This window comes from Aethalodelphis obliquidens, unplaced genomic scaffold (assembly GCF_003676395.1).
Source record: "Aethalodelphis obliquidens isolate GAN/ISIS:26980383/991018 unplaced genomic scaffold, ASM367639v1 scaffold3, whole genome shotgun sequence".
NCBI classification, from domain to species: Eukaryota; Metazoa; Chordata; class Mammalia; order Artiodactyla; family Delphinidae; genus Aethalodelphis; species Aethalodelphis obliquidens.
In genome coordinates this window covers 6,230,269-6,245,087 of record NW_020837947.1, presented here as the reverse complement: position 1 = coordinate 6,245,087, position 14,819 = coordinate 6,230,269, and the positions used below count along the sequence as shown (strand labels likewise).

The following is a 14,819-nucleotide window of genomic DNA, read 5'->3' as shown; positions in this document are numbered from 1 at the left end:
CTCAGCAACAAAAGAAAAAAGAACCAAAGGAAATACAAATTCAATTAAAGAAGGAACTAAAACCAAAAGGTGTTAAGTGACAATAAAACAGTTTTCAATAGTATGTATAGAAGAATGTATGAAGTCTACAGTATGTAAGGGGCTGAAGGAAACCAGGACCCTTCATTGATTCTTTGATTTGATTTATCTACGATAAATAAAAGTGGGGAGAGGACTGGCCAGGAAGAGTAAGATGAGTCACAAATATGCTCCTTCCCCTAGATCTTTTTCCTTCGTTAAGCTCAACATTTTGAATATTTACATCCTTATATTGATTGGCAAATATAGTAAAACAGAACTATTTGATGGAATTACATCCAATCATCCAAAAGTAAGATTACTCAAGATAGGCGGAGAATTTTCCCTCCCTTTCTCCACAGGTGGTACAGAGCTGGACGTCAGGAATGTGTGGTTTGTAGTCTCCAGACCATGTGGCCCTATTTGGAAACTTGCTTGCCTAATCATTCCATCCCTTTCATGCTCGGGTTGTCTCTAGTACTTCCTGGTTGTGAATAACATTTTGTGAAAATCTCTATGCATTAATCTTTGATGCCATTTCTAATTATTTCTTCATGGTAGAACTGAAAAGGATTAAATTATTGAGTTAGCAATCAGGAATCATTTTAAACCTCACGATACATTTTAATCTGGCTGATTTAAAACATCTACTACCAACTCATTTGGGGGCTGTATTTTTGCTTCCCCATCCTAGGTCCCCTTTCTGCTCTCCTTTTAATTCTATTATCTCTTGACTTTTTCTCCCAAACCTCTGTCCCACACACATTTGCAGACAATGCACCATCTCCAAGAGCGCCTCCGTGAATCCCGAAAAAATCGTGGAGCTTCAGACTTTATGCTAGTTGTTGGTTTTGTTTGGTTTTTACGGAGTACCCTTATACCTTGCTCCTCTCCCTCCTAATTTAACTCTCCTACTTCCTCCTACAGGAATGATCTACTTCCTCATCAAGGTTAGTAATGCATTCTGGTCATGCCTCATATGTGGCAAGTAGATCTCATGCTCTCTAGAAGTGCTTTACCAAACAGCTGTTCCTGCTAGAAGGTGGACTCTAAGGGCACAGAGAAAAACACGATTGATCTCTGTATCATAAGAATATACCAAATGGCTTGGCACATAAGAGGTACTCCATAAATGCTTAGGAAATTTAATTAGTACAGAGGAAATTCAAAAGACATCCCAAAGGCCTAGATTATGCTCTTTCAGGATAATTTGTAATTCGATAATGTAAAAATGCACTATTACACAGAAAGTAGATTAAATTAATTTCAAAATGTTCTACAACAGTTTTACCAGATATTTCTGAGACCATAATGCAAAACTGGTTAGATGTCTTGAATCAAGAAACAATCAAAAAGTTACGGCTTTTCATTCCCTCAAATTGTAGCCTTATTCAATTTCTTACTTTTGCTATCATGTATATTGTGGACTTGAGGTTTTAGTGGTCTCTGTATTTTATCAAAAGCTTGCATTTTATAAGGAGAATTTGTATTAATTTCTTAATGTAATATGTGATTTAATATTAAACTCTTCCATGATATTTTTCCTTGCGATTCCCTGCTAGAAGTCTATTGATTTTGATCATCTATTAGAAGCCAACTCATGGACCAGAATATAATTGTCAGAATGTAACAGATTTTTCTAATAATTTCTATTTAGTTGATTAAACCTAGGTAATATAATACAAGGTTCTGCTAAATAACTAAAATTTTAAAAAGGAATACCATTAGGAAGGTTTTTTCTGGATTACAGATGTGATCTATCATATAGTTTAAAATAATAAACTCAGAGGGAGGGGATATGGGGATCTATGTATACATAGAGCTGATTCACTTTGTTATACAGCAGAAACTAACACAACATTGTAAAGCAATTATACTCCAATAAAGATGATAAAAATTAATTAATTTAAATCAGTTTTCTGTCTCAATGGTTGGTCTCTACTTTCTCCTCAGGAAATAGTACATGCTGCACCTCTGTTTCCCATCACAGTGATTCTGAATATTGAAAATATGCTGCTCTTACCTTTCTAACCTCATTAAAACAGGATTCTTATCTTGTGCAAGTGTAAAAGGCCAAAGTTTTAAGTGAGCAAAGTCATTGTGATTGCATAAAAGCAGAAAAGAACACAAATACCTGTTCTACTTATCACAATTATTTAACTATAAATGAATCATGAAGCGTTTACTGCTTGCTCACTTTCGGCACTGTTCTGGGTCTACAAGAAGAAAAGAACATCTACATTTCAGAAGCTTACCACCTACTTGAGCAAGAGAAGTGTCCCACTGAAAAGCAATGTATGAAACTTGAGGTTATATGTCTGGATAAAATTTGAACTTGCTTCGAGCCTGCCCTCTCATGCATATTAATTCATGTGGATATTAAATACAATCCAAAATTATGGTTAATGTGTATTATTTGATGTAGAGAAGGAACTAAAATATTCTGCAACCATTTTACACATGGTGACATTTTAAATCTTATGGACCATCTAGGAGAATTTTTTAAAATGTCTTCTTTAGGCACCTCTTCTTGCAAACATTCCCCTTAGAATTTGGTTGCCCATCCCCTCTTTTCTGACTTGACTTCCTTGACTTGCACATGACCATCTCTCTTCTGCCCCCTTCTTGTGCGACTCAGTTCCTAAAAACACGATTCCTGGTCCCTGTTACCTGTTGCTGGGACTACTATAGTCTTCCCACTAGTCCCACATTAGCAGTCTCCTCTGTCTCCTCCTCTCTGCAGTCCATATTCCAGTCCCAAGCTAGTGTGTTCCTGCGAGAGCACAGTGGCTTCACACCATTCCTTTGTTCATGAATGGTCATTAGCTCTCCTCTAATAACCAGATTAAGGTCAGTTTCCATGCTGGCATTCAGGGCCATCCACAGTAACTCTAACTCTAACCCTAACCCTAGCCCTAACCCTAGACCACCTACCTGTGCATTTGTACCTCCTATTACTCTCCCATACTCATCCTTAGAGGCTCTGCATTTAAAAACATCAGATGATTTGCTATCTCAATGCCTTTGCCTTGCACATCTCTAGCCATTAAATTCTACTTATCTTCTGAGTCCATCTTAAATACTCCCTTTTATTTAGTAATCACCTATGAGCATTACATCGATGCTCATATGTGAGCACTCCTTTTCTAAAATGCAATAGTACTTAATGCTTACCTTATGGAAGTGGCCATAGTTTTCTTTACGTTACCCTCATTTATGCACTGCTCCCAATCACTAGATTTTCAAATACCATGAAGACAGGTACTTGGTACTACTTACATTCTTATTCTCTAGTGCACTCAGCAGAGTAATTTGCACATAGTAGGAATAAGATTAATATTTACTGGATTGACATTTTAATCAAGCTTATATATTCTCTCTAAAAATATAATCTAGGAAATGTATTTAATCTAGGAAACTAACTGTTAATCATTAGTGACAAAATAGAATCTTAAGGATGGCTTAATGGCAATATAAATAGGTCACTTTATGGGGTAAATGGATGTTGTAGGGATAAGGAAGGTTCTAGACTTAATATTCAGGTTCCAGTGAGAGAGATGAATGGTTTCCTAAGACCCATGAATATCTGCATGTCTTGTTTTCCCCATGACATTATTTTGCAACTGAATATATCAATATGAGGTCGTACATTCCACAAAATGTAGTGAGGACACCTTCAGGATTTGGATCTTCCAGAGGAATCACATTGCACTCATTTGGCATCATCTCTGCCAGTGACTAGAATTCCTGCTGTCTGCAGTTTTGCTGTGATTATTTATACTTTTATGGGCTTACTAACAAGAATCACAAGGCATAATAGAATGATCAGTTAGATTTTCCCAAAGTAACTTGTTATTTAGAAGAAAAATGTCTCCAGGAAAGTATCTTTAATTATCCTGGAACAATTCACCATAAGAGATATCCCCAAATGCCCCTAAAAGTTCCCAAATTGGGACAATTGTTATTTGTTTATCCAGTTTACTGAGAACTATTTGAAGCATCTGACCATGCTGGAACTTAAGGAACTATCCCTTAAGATGGTACTTTCTGTCGAGCAGAGGTAACAAAAGGACCAAGCTAAGGAAGAGCTCTCCCAAGAATGAGTGTCAGAATCCCTCCAGTAGAGAGGACAGGGTGGCTCTTGACCCACCCAATTCAACTTTGAGGGAGGATACATTACTCCAGCATTAGCTCTTTTCCCAGGTTCCAAGGAGGAGACTGTATGAGAGAAGTCTGGCTAGGTTCAAGTACCTCGCTACTAAAGCTCACAGGTTTATCCACGGAGTCTGCCACGTCTGACCATGTGAGCACACAAGGTCTCCTTACAGAATGGGTGAGAGCACAATCCTCTGCAGAGTGTGATGGGGACACTGGACCAGGACGCTTGGTATACAACAGCAAATAGGCCCTGGGAAGGCAGTGTGCACCATCTACGAATGCTTGCCTAACACAGGTAGAATATTATCCTCTCAAAGGCAATCAACAAGCTTTGATTAAGTAGAGATAAAATTGTATTTAAACCATAATGGAAAAGAATATAAATATGTATTCATATAATATTATATGTATATATAAAGAATGTATATGTTTGTATAACTGAGTTGCTTTGCTGTACAGAAGAATACAACATTGTAAATCAACTATACTTCAATTTAAAAAATTCACTAAATCAACCATTATAACTGAAACATAATTTGTAATATATTATCTCCATGAGACACTTCTTCCTTGTATGCAAACATAAAACTTGTTAACATACAAAACAAACAAATACACAAATGATTCTCCCTAAATCTTAGCAACTTACATTAAAGAAAGTTCCTCATATGACTACAGTTCCTCGGGAATATTATTATTCATTTATGTTCCATCATTTCATAGAGTGAATACCGACTTAAAATTTCTCAAAGTGCCAGGCCTGTCTGTACTTTGAAGACAATTATGTCAATGTCTCTAACTTCCTGTGTATGTCATACTCTTTTCCATATGGAAGAGGCTATCAATTTTATGTCTGCGTGAAGGAGAGGAATCACAGGACATTTCACCTGTTAAATCACATCTATTTTAAGGAAAGAAATATGATAAATACATTTTCTCTATAAAGAATGCTGTCTACCATTATTTCTCATTAATCAAATGTGATGTGTAACTTGCTAAAAAGCCCTATAGCATTTTCCTAACAATTATAGCTCCTAATCTGTATAACATACTGCTTCATTTTAAGCCAAAGGGACATTCTGGAAATCCATAAATACTACAGGGTATAAAGAGGGAAAAAATATAACTTGTACTATAACTTTTAGCCAGAGAAAACAGAAACAGAGAAAAGAGAAAAACAGGTAATGCTTTCCACATCTGAGTGATAAAACGTCTGCACAGAATTCCTACTGACTATATGGGAACAGTCAGGAAATCATTCTTTTAAAAATGAGTTTTAAGCAGAACAGTAATCTAGAAAAGCATCATAACACATTGCACCGCCTGGAGCAGCCCCACAGCGTGGCATGATGCCTTTAGAAAGCAGAGTTCGGTCCAATAGTGCTGTCTAGGGGAGAATGTGAGTGAAAGAGAGGGAGTGCTGTGCACATTTGTATCCACTCTACAACAGTCTACCATTGCCCCTGGTGCCCGGCATCTGCTCTGCACCCACAAATCTGGAATGAGGCTTCACGTGCCTGCCCTATGCAGCTACAAGCTTTGCATCCCAATTAAACCAACCCCACTGTCCTGGAAGAATAGCCCTGCTCAGTGACTGACAAACATTTAAGAATGTACGCATGTGAAACTAAGATGAAAATGAAAGAGACATTATTTATGTGAAAGGGCATTTAAAGATGAATAAGTTATGTGAGGTTGAGAAAGTATGCCCATTTAGAAATGGATGAGATTGTTGCTGAAGTATGGAAGACTAGTTGTGGAAATGCTAGGGCAAATCAAGTAGACATGTAACAGTTGTTATTTTACAATGGTCATAGAAAACTTGCTAATTAGTATTTATCAAAAGAAGTTTTCGAGTGGACAATCTTTTTTTTTTTTTTTTGCGGTATGCGGGCCTCTCACTGTTGTGGCCTCTCCTGTTGCGGAGCCCAGGCTCCGGACGTGCAGGCTCAGCGGCCATGGCTCACGGGCCCAGCCGCTCCACGGCATGTGGGATCTTCCCGGACCGGGGCACGAACCCGTGTCCCCTGCATCAGCAGGCGGACTCCCAAACACTGCGCCACCAGGGAAGCCCTGTACTTTTTATATGTAGAGTGTGAATGCTATGCATGGGAACGCCCTAATTATTTGGTACTCTGGAATTTTGTTACACAACAAAAGAAATCTTAAAAAGTGACATCATTTGGAATTCAGAAATTGTATTTACACTGAAATGTTTATTACAGTGAAATATAGCAGAAAGGCTTGTAAGTTATAGAACAACATTAGAAGCTTATGTGTCGTCTGAAGTTTTCCACCAAGTTTATGAAGACGGTGGAGGGATATTTCTACCACAAAAAAGTAACATTAATTTTTACAAATAATATTAGAAACTAAGTATTTTCTATGCAATATACTCCTATGCTGGGAATTCCAGATCTTTATGTCAAAGGTCCTGGAAAATCTATTGAGGGTATCATGTCAAAACTCAAAGTTGTCAAGTATTACTAATGATACCTCTACTGTGTCCTTATACAGAAATGGTGTTAGTTTGAATCTAGAGCCCAGAAATAGACCTAAACATACATGGGTATTTGATTTTGATGAACAAAGTCAACCAAGGGGAAAGGAATGAGTGCATATCCATATAGGTATGCATACCTAACACCGTAGTAAAATTAACATGAGCTGGATCCTAAATATAAATGGAAAAGCCACAACTATAAAACGTCTACGAGAAAACATAGGAGAATATTTTATGACTTGAGATTATGCAAAGGTTTCTTTGACAGACTCTAGCAATAACTATAAAAGAGTAATAAATTTAAAATGTCTCTTCAGCAAAAGATGATATACAGAAAATGAATTAACAACCTACAGACTGTCAGAAAATAGTCATAAAACATATATCTAACAAAGTACTGGCATCTAATATATATACGAAAGATTCTGGAAAGATATACCAAACAATCCAATTAAAAAATGAGCGGAAGAGTTCTCAGAGCTCCTGGTACGAGCTTCTTCCCTTGGGTGGATTCTTGGCTTTTCTCCCAGCATGGCCCCCGAACACCAGTCTTCACTTCCACCCCAAGCAAAGAACCCGAAGAAACCGAGAAGGACTCCTGCCTGCAGGCCAGAGGAAACGTCTGCTTCTCCGAACTTGCCGAAGGAAGAAAAAGAACAGCAAGAAGCAATTGAACACATTGATGACGTACAAAATGAAATAGACAGACTTAACGAACAAGCCAGTGAGGAGATTTTGAAAGTAGAACAGAAATATAACAAACTCCGCCAACCATTTTTTCAGAAGAGGTCGGAATTGTTCACCAAAACCCCACATTTTTGGGTAACAACATTTGTTAACCATCCACAAGTGTCTGCACTGCTTGAGGAGGAGGACGAAGAGGCGCTGCATTATTTGACAAGAGTCGAAGTGACAGAATTTGAAGATATTAAATCAGGTTACAGAATAGATGTTTATTTTGATGAAAACCCTTACTCTGAAAATAAAGTTCTCTCCAAAGAATTTCATCTGAATGAGAGTGGTGATCCATCTTCAAAGTCCACTGAAATCAAATGGAAATCCGGAAAGGATGTGACAAAACGTTCAAGTGAAACTCAGAATAAAGCCAGCAGGAAGAGACAGCATGAGGACCCAGAAAGCTTCTTCACCTGCTTTACTGGTCATTCTGATGCAGGTGCAGATGAGTTAGGAGAGGTCATCAAAGATGATATTTGGCCAAATCCATAACAGTACTACTTGGTTCTGGACACGGATGATGAGGAAAGGGAAGGAGAAGAAGATGATGATGATGATGAAGAGGAAGAAGGATTGGAAGATATTGATGAAGAAGGGGATGAGGCTGAAGGTGAAGAAGATGAAGATGATGATGAGGGGGAGGGAGGAGAGGAAGATGAAGGAGAAGATGACTAATGGAACACTGATGGATTCCCACCTTCCTCTGTTAATTTTCTCCAGTCCCTGGGAGCAAGTTGCAGTCTTTTTTTTTTTTTTTTCTCCTCCTCCTCTTGTGCTCAGTCGCCCTGTTTTTGAGGTCTCTTTTCTCCTTTATACCATGGCTCACAACTTATTTTGGGGGGAAATACCTTGAGCAGAATTCAGTGGGAAAAGAATCTCTACCCCTTTCTGTTCCAAATTCATTTTTATCCCTTCCTGTCTCAACAAAAACTTTATGGAATCAACACCACCATGCTCTGTGGGAAAAAAGAAAAACCTTCTGCTCCCTTAGCTCTGCTGGAAGCTGGAGGGTGCTAGGTCCCTGTGTAGTAGTGCATAGAATTCTAGTTTTTCTCCTCCTTTCTCTGTATACTGGGCTCAGAGATTACACTGTGTCTCTATGTGAATATGGACAGTTAGCATTTACCAACATGCATCTGTCTACTTTCTCTTGTTTAAAAAAAGAAAAAAAAAACTTAAAAAAATGGGATTATAGAAGGTCAGCAAAGGGTGGGTTTGAGATGTTTGGGTGGGTTAAGTGGGCATTTCGACAACATGGCTTCTCCTTTGGCATGTTTAATTGTGATGTTTAACGGACATCCTTGCAGTTTAAGATGACACTTTTAAAATAAAAGTCTCCTAATGAAAAAAAAAAAAAAATGAGCGGAAGACCGAAATAGACATTTCACCAGGGAAGACATACAGATGGACAAGAGGCACATGAAAAGACACTCAACATCACTAATTATTAGAGAAATGCAAATCAAAGCTACAATGAGGTTTCACCTCATGCCGGTCAGAATGGCCATTATCAAAACATCTAGAAACAATAAATGCTGGAAAGGGTGTGGTGAAAAGGGAACCCTCCTGCACTGTTGGTGGGAATGTAAATTGATACAGCTACTATGGAAAGCAGTATGGAGGTTCCTTAAAAACCTAAAAATAGAACTACCATATGACCCAGCAATCCCACTACTGGGCATATACCCTGAGAAAATCATAATTCAAAAAGAGACATGTACCACAAATGTTAATTGCAGCACTATTTACAATAGCCAGGACATGGAAGCAACCTAAGTGTCCATTGACAGATAAATGGATAAAGAAGATGTGGCACATATATACAATGGAATATTACTCAGCCATAAAAAGAAATGAAATTGAGTTATTTATAGTGAGGTGGATGGACCTAGAGTCTGTCATACAGAGTGAAGTAAGTCAGAAAGAGAAAAACAAATACTGTATGCTAATGCATATACATGGAATCTAAAACAACAACAAAAAAATGGTACTGATGAACCTAGTTGCAGGGCAGGAATACAGATGTAGACATAGAGAATGGACTTGAGGACATGGGGTGGGAGGGGGAAGCTGGGGCGAAGTGAGAGTAGCATTGACATATATACTATACCGAATGTAAAATAGTTAGCTAGTGGGAAACAGCAGCATAGCAAAGGGAGATCAGCTTGGTGCCTTGCGATGACTTAGAGGGGTGGGATAGGGGGGATGGGAGGGAGGCTCAAGAGGGAGGGGATATGGGGACATAGGTCTGCATATGGCTGATTCACTTTGGTGTACAACAGAAACTAACACAGTGTTGTGAAGCAATTATATTCCAATAAAGATCTATTAAAAATATATATATATATACTTTAAAAAAGCAAATGATACACAAGTATTGAACTCTACATAGTGGTGTTCATTATGTAGCAATGTATTTAGAGATGACATGTAATCATGTCTCTAATTTACTTTAAAATGCCTCAAAACCAAGACAGATTGGTAAGTGATTAGAGATAGATAGATGGATATTTAGGTAACAAAGAAAGTACAATAAAATATTAATTGCAGAATCTAGGTCCTGTGTATATGAATGTTCACTGTACAATTCTTTCAACTTTTCTGTATATTTGAAAATTTTCAAAATATAATTTTGAAAAAAAATCCACACGTCCAGGAACCGCTGATCTACAGTACCAGGACTCAGTCATTATTCTCTGATAAATGACTTTCCCCCAGAAAGGAAATGCTTGTTCTCTTCCCTCTGGATCCCTCCACTGCACAGCTTCTCACACTCTCGTCCATTTCATCTCCAACCTTACTTCCTTGTTTCACAAAGAAAAGAAGCAGGCTTATTTTTCTGAAAGCAGATTAGGCTAAGGGGCACATTACACTTTACGGCAGCGATGCTAGTAATTTTCACTTCAAAGGACTGTTATTTGGATCCTGTTTGTTCAGTTTCCCAGTTTATCTCATAGCCTTGCCATTCTATTCAATTTGACTGAAATTAATACTGCTTTAGTTGGTCCTGCTTCACCATACCAAAATAAGACAGAATGGAACTAACAACAGACATTTTTATTCTACACAAAAATGTCTGATCACTTTAACATTATTATTTTAGGTACACTTAACCCTTAAAACCAAGTATCAGGTTTAGACTTGCAGATTTGATTCATGAAAGCCCTCAAATAGAGCTCAGACTGGACATGCAGGGACTGACCCTGATTTTCACTCTCCTTGGATCATTTTAATATTTTTTTAAATAAAAGAAAACAAATGACCAGCTTTACATCACTGTTATTTGCATCAGTGAATATCTACAACTGTTTCTCTTCTTAGAAATCCATTAAAATGCGCCATTTCTGATGTCGATCTTGCCCTCTGTAATGTACTCCTACTGGAACAGGAACAACGTCAACATCAACAATGTAAGCCATTTCTAACTTAACTAGTCTAGAGTTCGTAAGAAATAGTCAGCTTTCACTGGAACCAGACGCAGAACAAATCTGTGTGTGGAAAAAGTAGGTGTTAAAGTCCCCTTTGTCTTCAAAAGATTGGTTTTATATGATTTTAGTATGTAGTTTTGGTATGATTTAGTCTCGTATGATTTTAGCTAATAAAAATGTATGCTTCTTTCTGGAGCTGCACACATTTAGAAACTAGCTGGTTCATTTCATTTGATATATACTTCACTGTGAATGACTGAGTAAATGAGGTCTTAAGACTTAGGGACTCAAACCTTTGCATATATGCAGAAGACTGAGTACTGTTAAATGCTGCTCAGGATGGCAAAGACTGAGGTTTAGTTGCATTGACAGCAAGTAAAATCTAGATCTTCAGAGAACTAAAGTCTATGTTTCAATAGGTTTAACAACTTCAGTTGAAAGCACATTTTAAAAATTGATACTCATAAAAAGCCCAGCAAAAAAGAAGCTGTTTATAAATCAAGCCTCTGAAACAAGAATATAGAAACCCCCAAAATATCTTATATAATTATTCATTTTTTTAAAAAGGTGATTATGACAACATGCAGACACGAATAAGAAAAATACGCTGAAGGGAAAAAATGCAATAACCCCAAAGAAACCTAAATATATTTTACGGAAAAGACTGTGCATAAAGACGAACAAGAGAAGTAATTAGCTTGTCTATCTGGGAGAAGAAAAAGGTTATTGTAGCTTTCTATGCATGGGAAGCTAGACCAAGTGTGAAGGGAGAACCTCACAGTGTGAATATCTAAATATAACCTAGAAATCCCATCTCCTGGTACACTGCAGAGTTCCTTAAAAAAGGCTTCCGAATGTAAAGAGAGAGAGAGAGGGAAAAAGAAAAGAGGTTTAAGGATTATGAAACAGGGGAAGAAAGCCAAGTGGGACACCATGATGACTGAGGTGATGATTCTCTCCATAACAAGGAAGTGTGGCTGAGAGCCTAAGTGAGTTCCTTCTTAGTGTTTACAGAGGGAGATTAATTGTTCCCTAATCTGAACTCTACAATGTGCAGGTTGGAAATGCTTCTTCATGGAGTGTTCAATACCAAGGCCTCCCAACTAGACCAATGACTATGCTAAATGTCTATCCATCTTTTAGGGCAAAAAGGCAATCATCCAAGAGAGCTGAAAAGATGTGGGGAAAAAAATTGGGGAGTTATTGACCAAATGTACCACCCTCTCAATACAACTAGCCACTGTGTGAAAGAATGGGTTGGTACACATATTATTCTTAGGTATTAAAATGTTCTATAGGAAGACCAGGGTATTACAGTACAGTGCATCACTTTCAATAGTTTTGCCAAATATTTGGTGAAGAATAATCAACTGGGGCAACACATGGTTTTTCAAAGAAAGGCAAAACCCTCCAACAAGAAGTGTATTTCCTCATGAGTTAAGTTAATAGTGCTCTTCAACCATTTAATAAAATATTTATTGAGTACCTTGCATTGTTGTCAGTGTCAAGGTACAAGGGAAACAGCTGTAAATAGGAGACACACTCTGCTCTAGTAGGAGGAAACAGATCATCTCAACAAATTAACAAGACAATTTCAGCTAATCATAAATGATACCAAACTATAAAATATAAATAAGTGTTAAGAAGTAATTGAAGGAGATACTTTAAAACAGGTGACCAAAAACACTTCTCTGAGAAAGTGATATTGAAGTTGGTCACAGAGTGATGAAGAGGTGCTGCCCATTCCAAGGTCTGAGGGAAGGCATTTCAGGCAGGGTAGCTCATGCAGAGACCCCTGAGGAGGGAATGAGCTTCTGAGTTGGAAAAACAGAAGGAAGGACAGTTGCGGTTGGAACACAGCGAGCAAAGGAATGCTTGGTTATAAGATTTATTCATTCACATCTATTTCTAGCACTTACCAAGGGCCATAGTGTGTTCCAGATACTGAAGGTATGGAAGTGAACAACACTGACCAAATCCTTTCCCACATGAAGCTGAGCTTCCAGTGGAGTCTCTGGTGGGATCAGAGAAGAGGACAAGGCTAGATCATAGGGGTTGGGGCTTCTGTGCCACAATACGAGTTTGAATATTTTGCCAAGTGACTGTGACAAACCCTTTTCTACCCCATGCCATATCCCCTTAGCACACATGATTCTACCACAGCTCTCAGGGACAAATGAAGGCAAGCTGTGAAAGTGAAAGGGTCTACTTGACAACATTAAAAAAGCTCATGTCTGGGGCCAAAAGGTCCACTTTGCGGAAAGCCAGGCCCTGGGATTAATTAAAAGTGTTGCTGATTACATAGGAACCTCTACTCTGGAGGAGTTGGTAACCCGTCTTTAGCAGAATTGCTCATACTACAGATAAGAATTTGCTTTTCTTGACATCAATGCCTCTGCCAGCTCCACTATTCAAGCACTCTCAGAATGCCTGCTTTACCAAAACGAGATCACATATGCCATTGCATGGAATCGAAGAACTCTTTTAATGGTGAAGGAAATGGAACAGTGGGAAGTAGGATGAAAGATTTCATTGATTCAATTCTATGCTGTATCACATGAAAGCAGCCAACCGAATAGGATGTTGGAAGGGTCTATCTAATACTTAGTTAAGGGACAGGTTGGGTATTCCTAAGATACTGTATATTCACTGAACCAGTGACTGATACATGATGTTGTGTCACCAAAAACTAGAATAAAAAGGTCTGGGCAACAAGAGGTCAAAATGAAATTGTCCCCTCTCACCATGATTCCTAGTGACTGACTTAACAGAATTTATGCTTCTCATCCACTCGAGTCTTGGCACTGCTTATGAGAGGTCCTGGTTCCTGAGCTAGGATAGAGTAAGGACTCAACTGATCCTGAAGTTATGATAACTACCTGGTCATTTAGAGCTCTGCCTGCAGCAGGAAAAGAAATGAGTCACTATACTGGGAGAAATGATCAGCCCTGAGAATCATGAGAACCTAGGATTGCTACTACATAATGGCGTCATGACAGAGTATATCTGGAACCTGGGGATTCATTGGGCATCTGTGGATGATTATATATGGTAGTAACAGTAAATACTCAACTGAAGGCTACCATAGTCTGTCAAGGGCTTGGACACTCAGGAATGGAGGCCTGAGTCATGCACCAAGTGAGAAAGCTTCCAGCTAAAGTGTTGGCTGAGGTTGAAGGAAATCTAGAATGGGGATGTTGAAGATTATTGATGAATATGAATTATGGCCTTAGTCCAGGTACAACAGTGGGGACTTCCACGCCTCCTATCTTAAATCTATTTTTAGGGATTGCAACAGGCTACTCCCTTGAAAACAATCAGTGACAAAGTGAACTTAATGTGGAGCCCAGGAGAACTGAGCAGTATAAGGGGTGGACTTCAGTAGATGCTCTTTTGTGCCCCATGCCATATCCCCATGGTCCAATTTATTTCAGTTTAGCTTGGTACACAGCTTTTGGCACACTCCCAGTATCCTATCTCAAGAGCCCCAGGGAATCTCAGAGCTTCCATGCTTCAGGGCTTTCTCTGAAGCCACAGCCTGGCTGGAAGCATAGCCCCAAGAAGCCAAAAGCAATCTTTAACCAACAGAGTGTAGGGATTGGTAGATAAATGCTCCAGCTTCCCATCTTTTGGAGGGACAATTCTGCAGGCATTTTCCATGGTTTCTCAGATTCCTGTTGAGATTGTGCCCCAACTGTCCAGTGCACTACAAGCTCAACTACCCACTCTGTACTGGCTTTCCTTCCTTCCATGTCTCACGTTCCCAGCTCCTCACTGTGATTCCCAGCATCACCTCCTGAATGAACCATTGGGACACTACGTTTCAGGCTCTGTTTTTAGAAAAATCAAACAAAGATAGTGTCTTAGGGGCTAGCATGCATACTGTTGACTTAAATATATATATATATATATATATATATATATATATATATATATAT

General features: G+C 38.5%; 2 protein-coding genes across 12 annotated transcripts in view; one reads left to right on the top strand and one right to left on the bottom strand.

The window, feature by feature from the left end:
* Positions 1–14,819, bottom strand: part of LOC113606908 (1-acyl-sn-glycerol-3-phosphate acyltransferase delta) — a 1,415,842-nt gene that overhangs the window by 861,206 nt on the left and 539,817 nt on the right. The gene's annotated exons all lie outside the window — the stretch shown is intronic.
* Positions 6,213–8,628, top strand: LOC113606985 (protein SET-like). The gene is given in 1 exon segment (XM_027081857.1): positions 6,213–8,628. A coding segment is annotated over 1 exon segment (879 nt). The 5' UTR covers positions 6,213–7,249; the 3' UTR covers positions 8,129–8,628.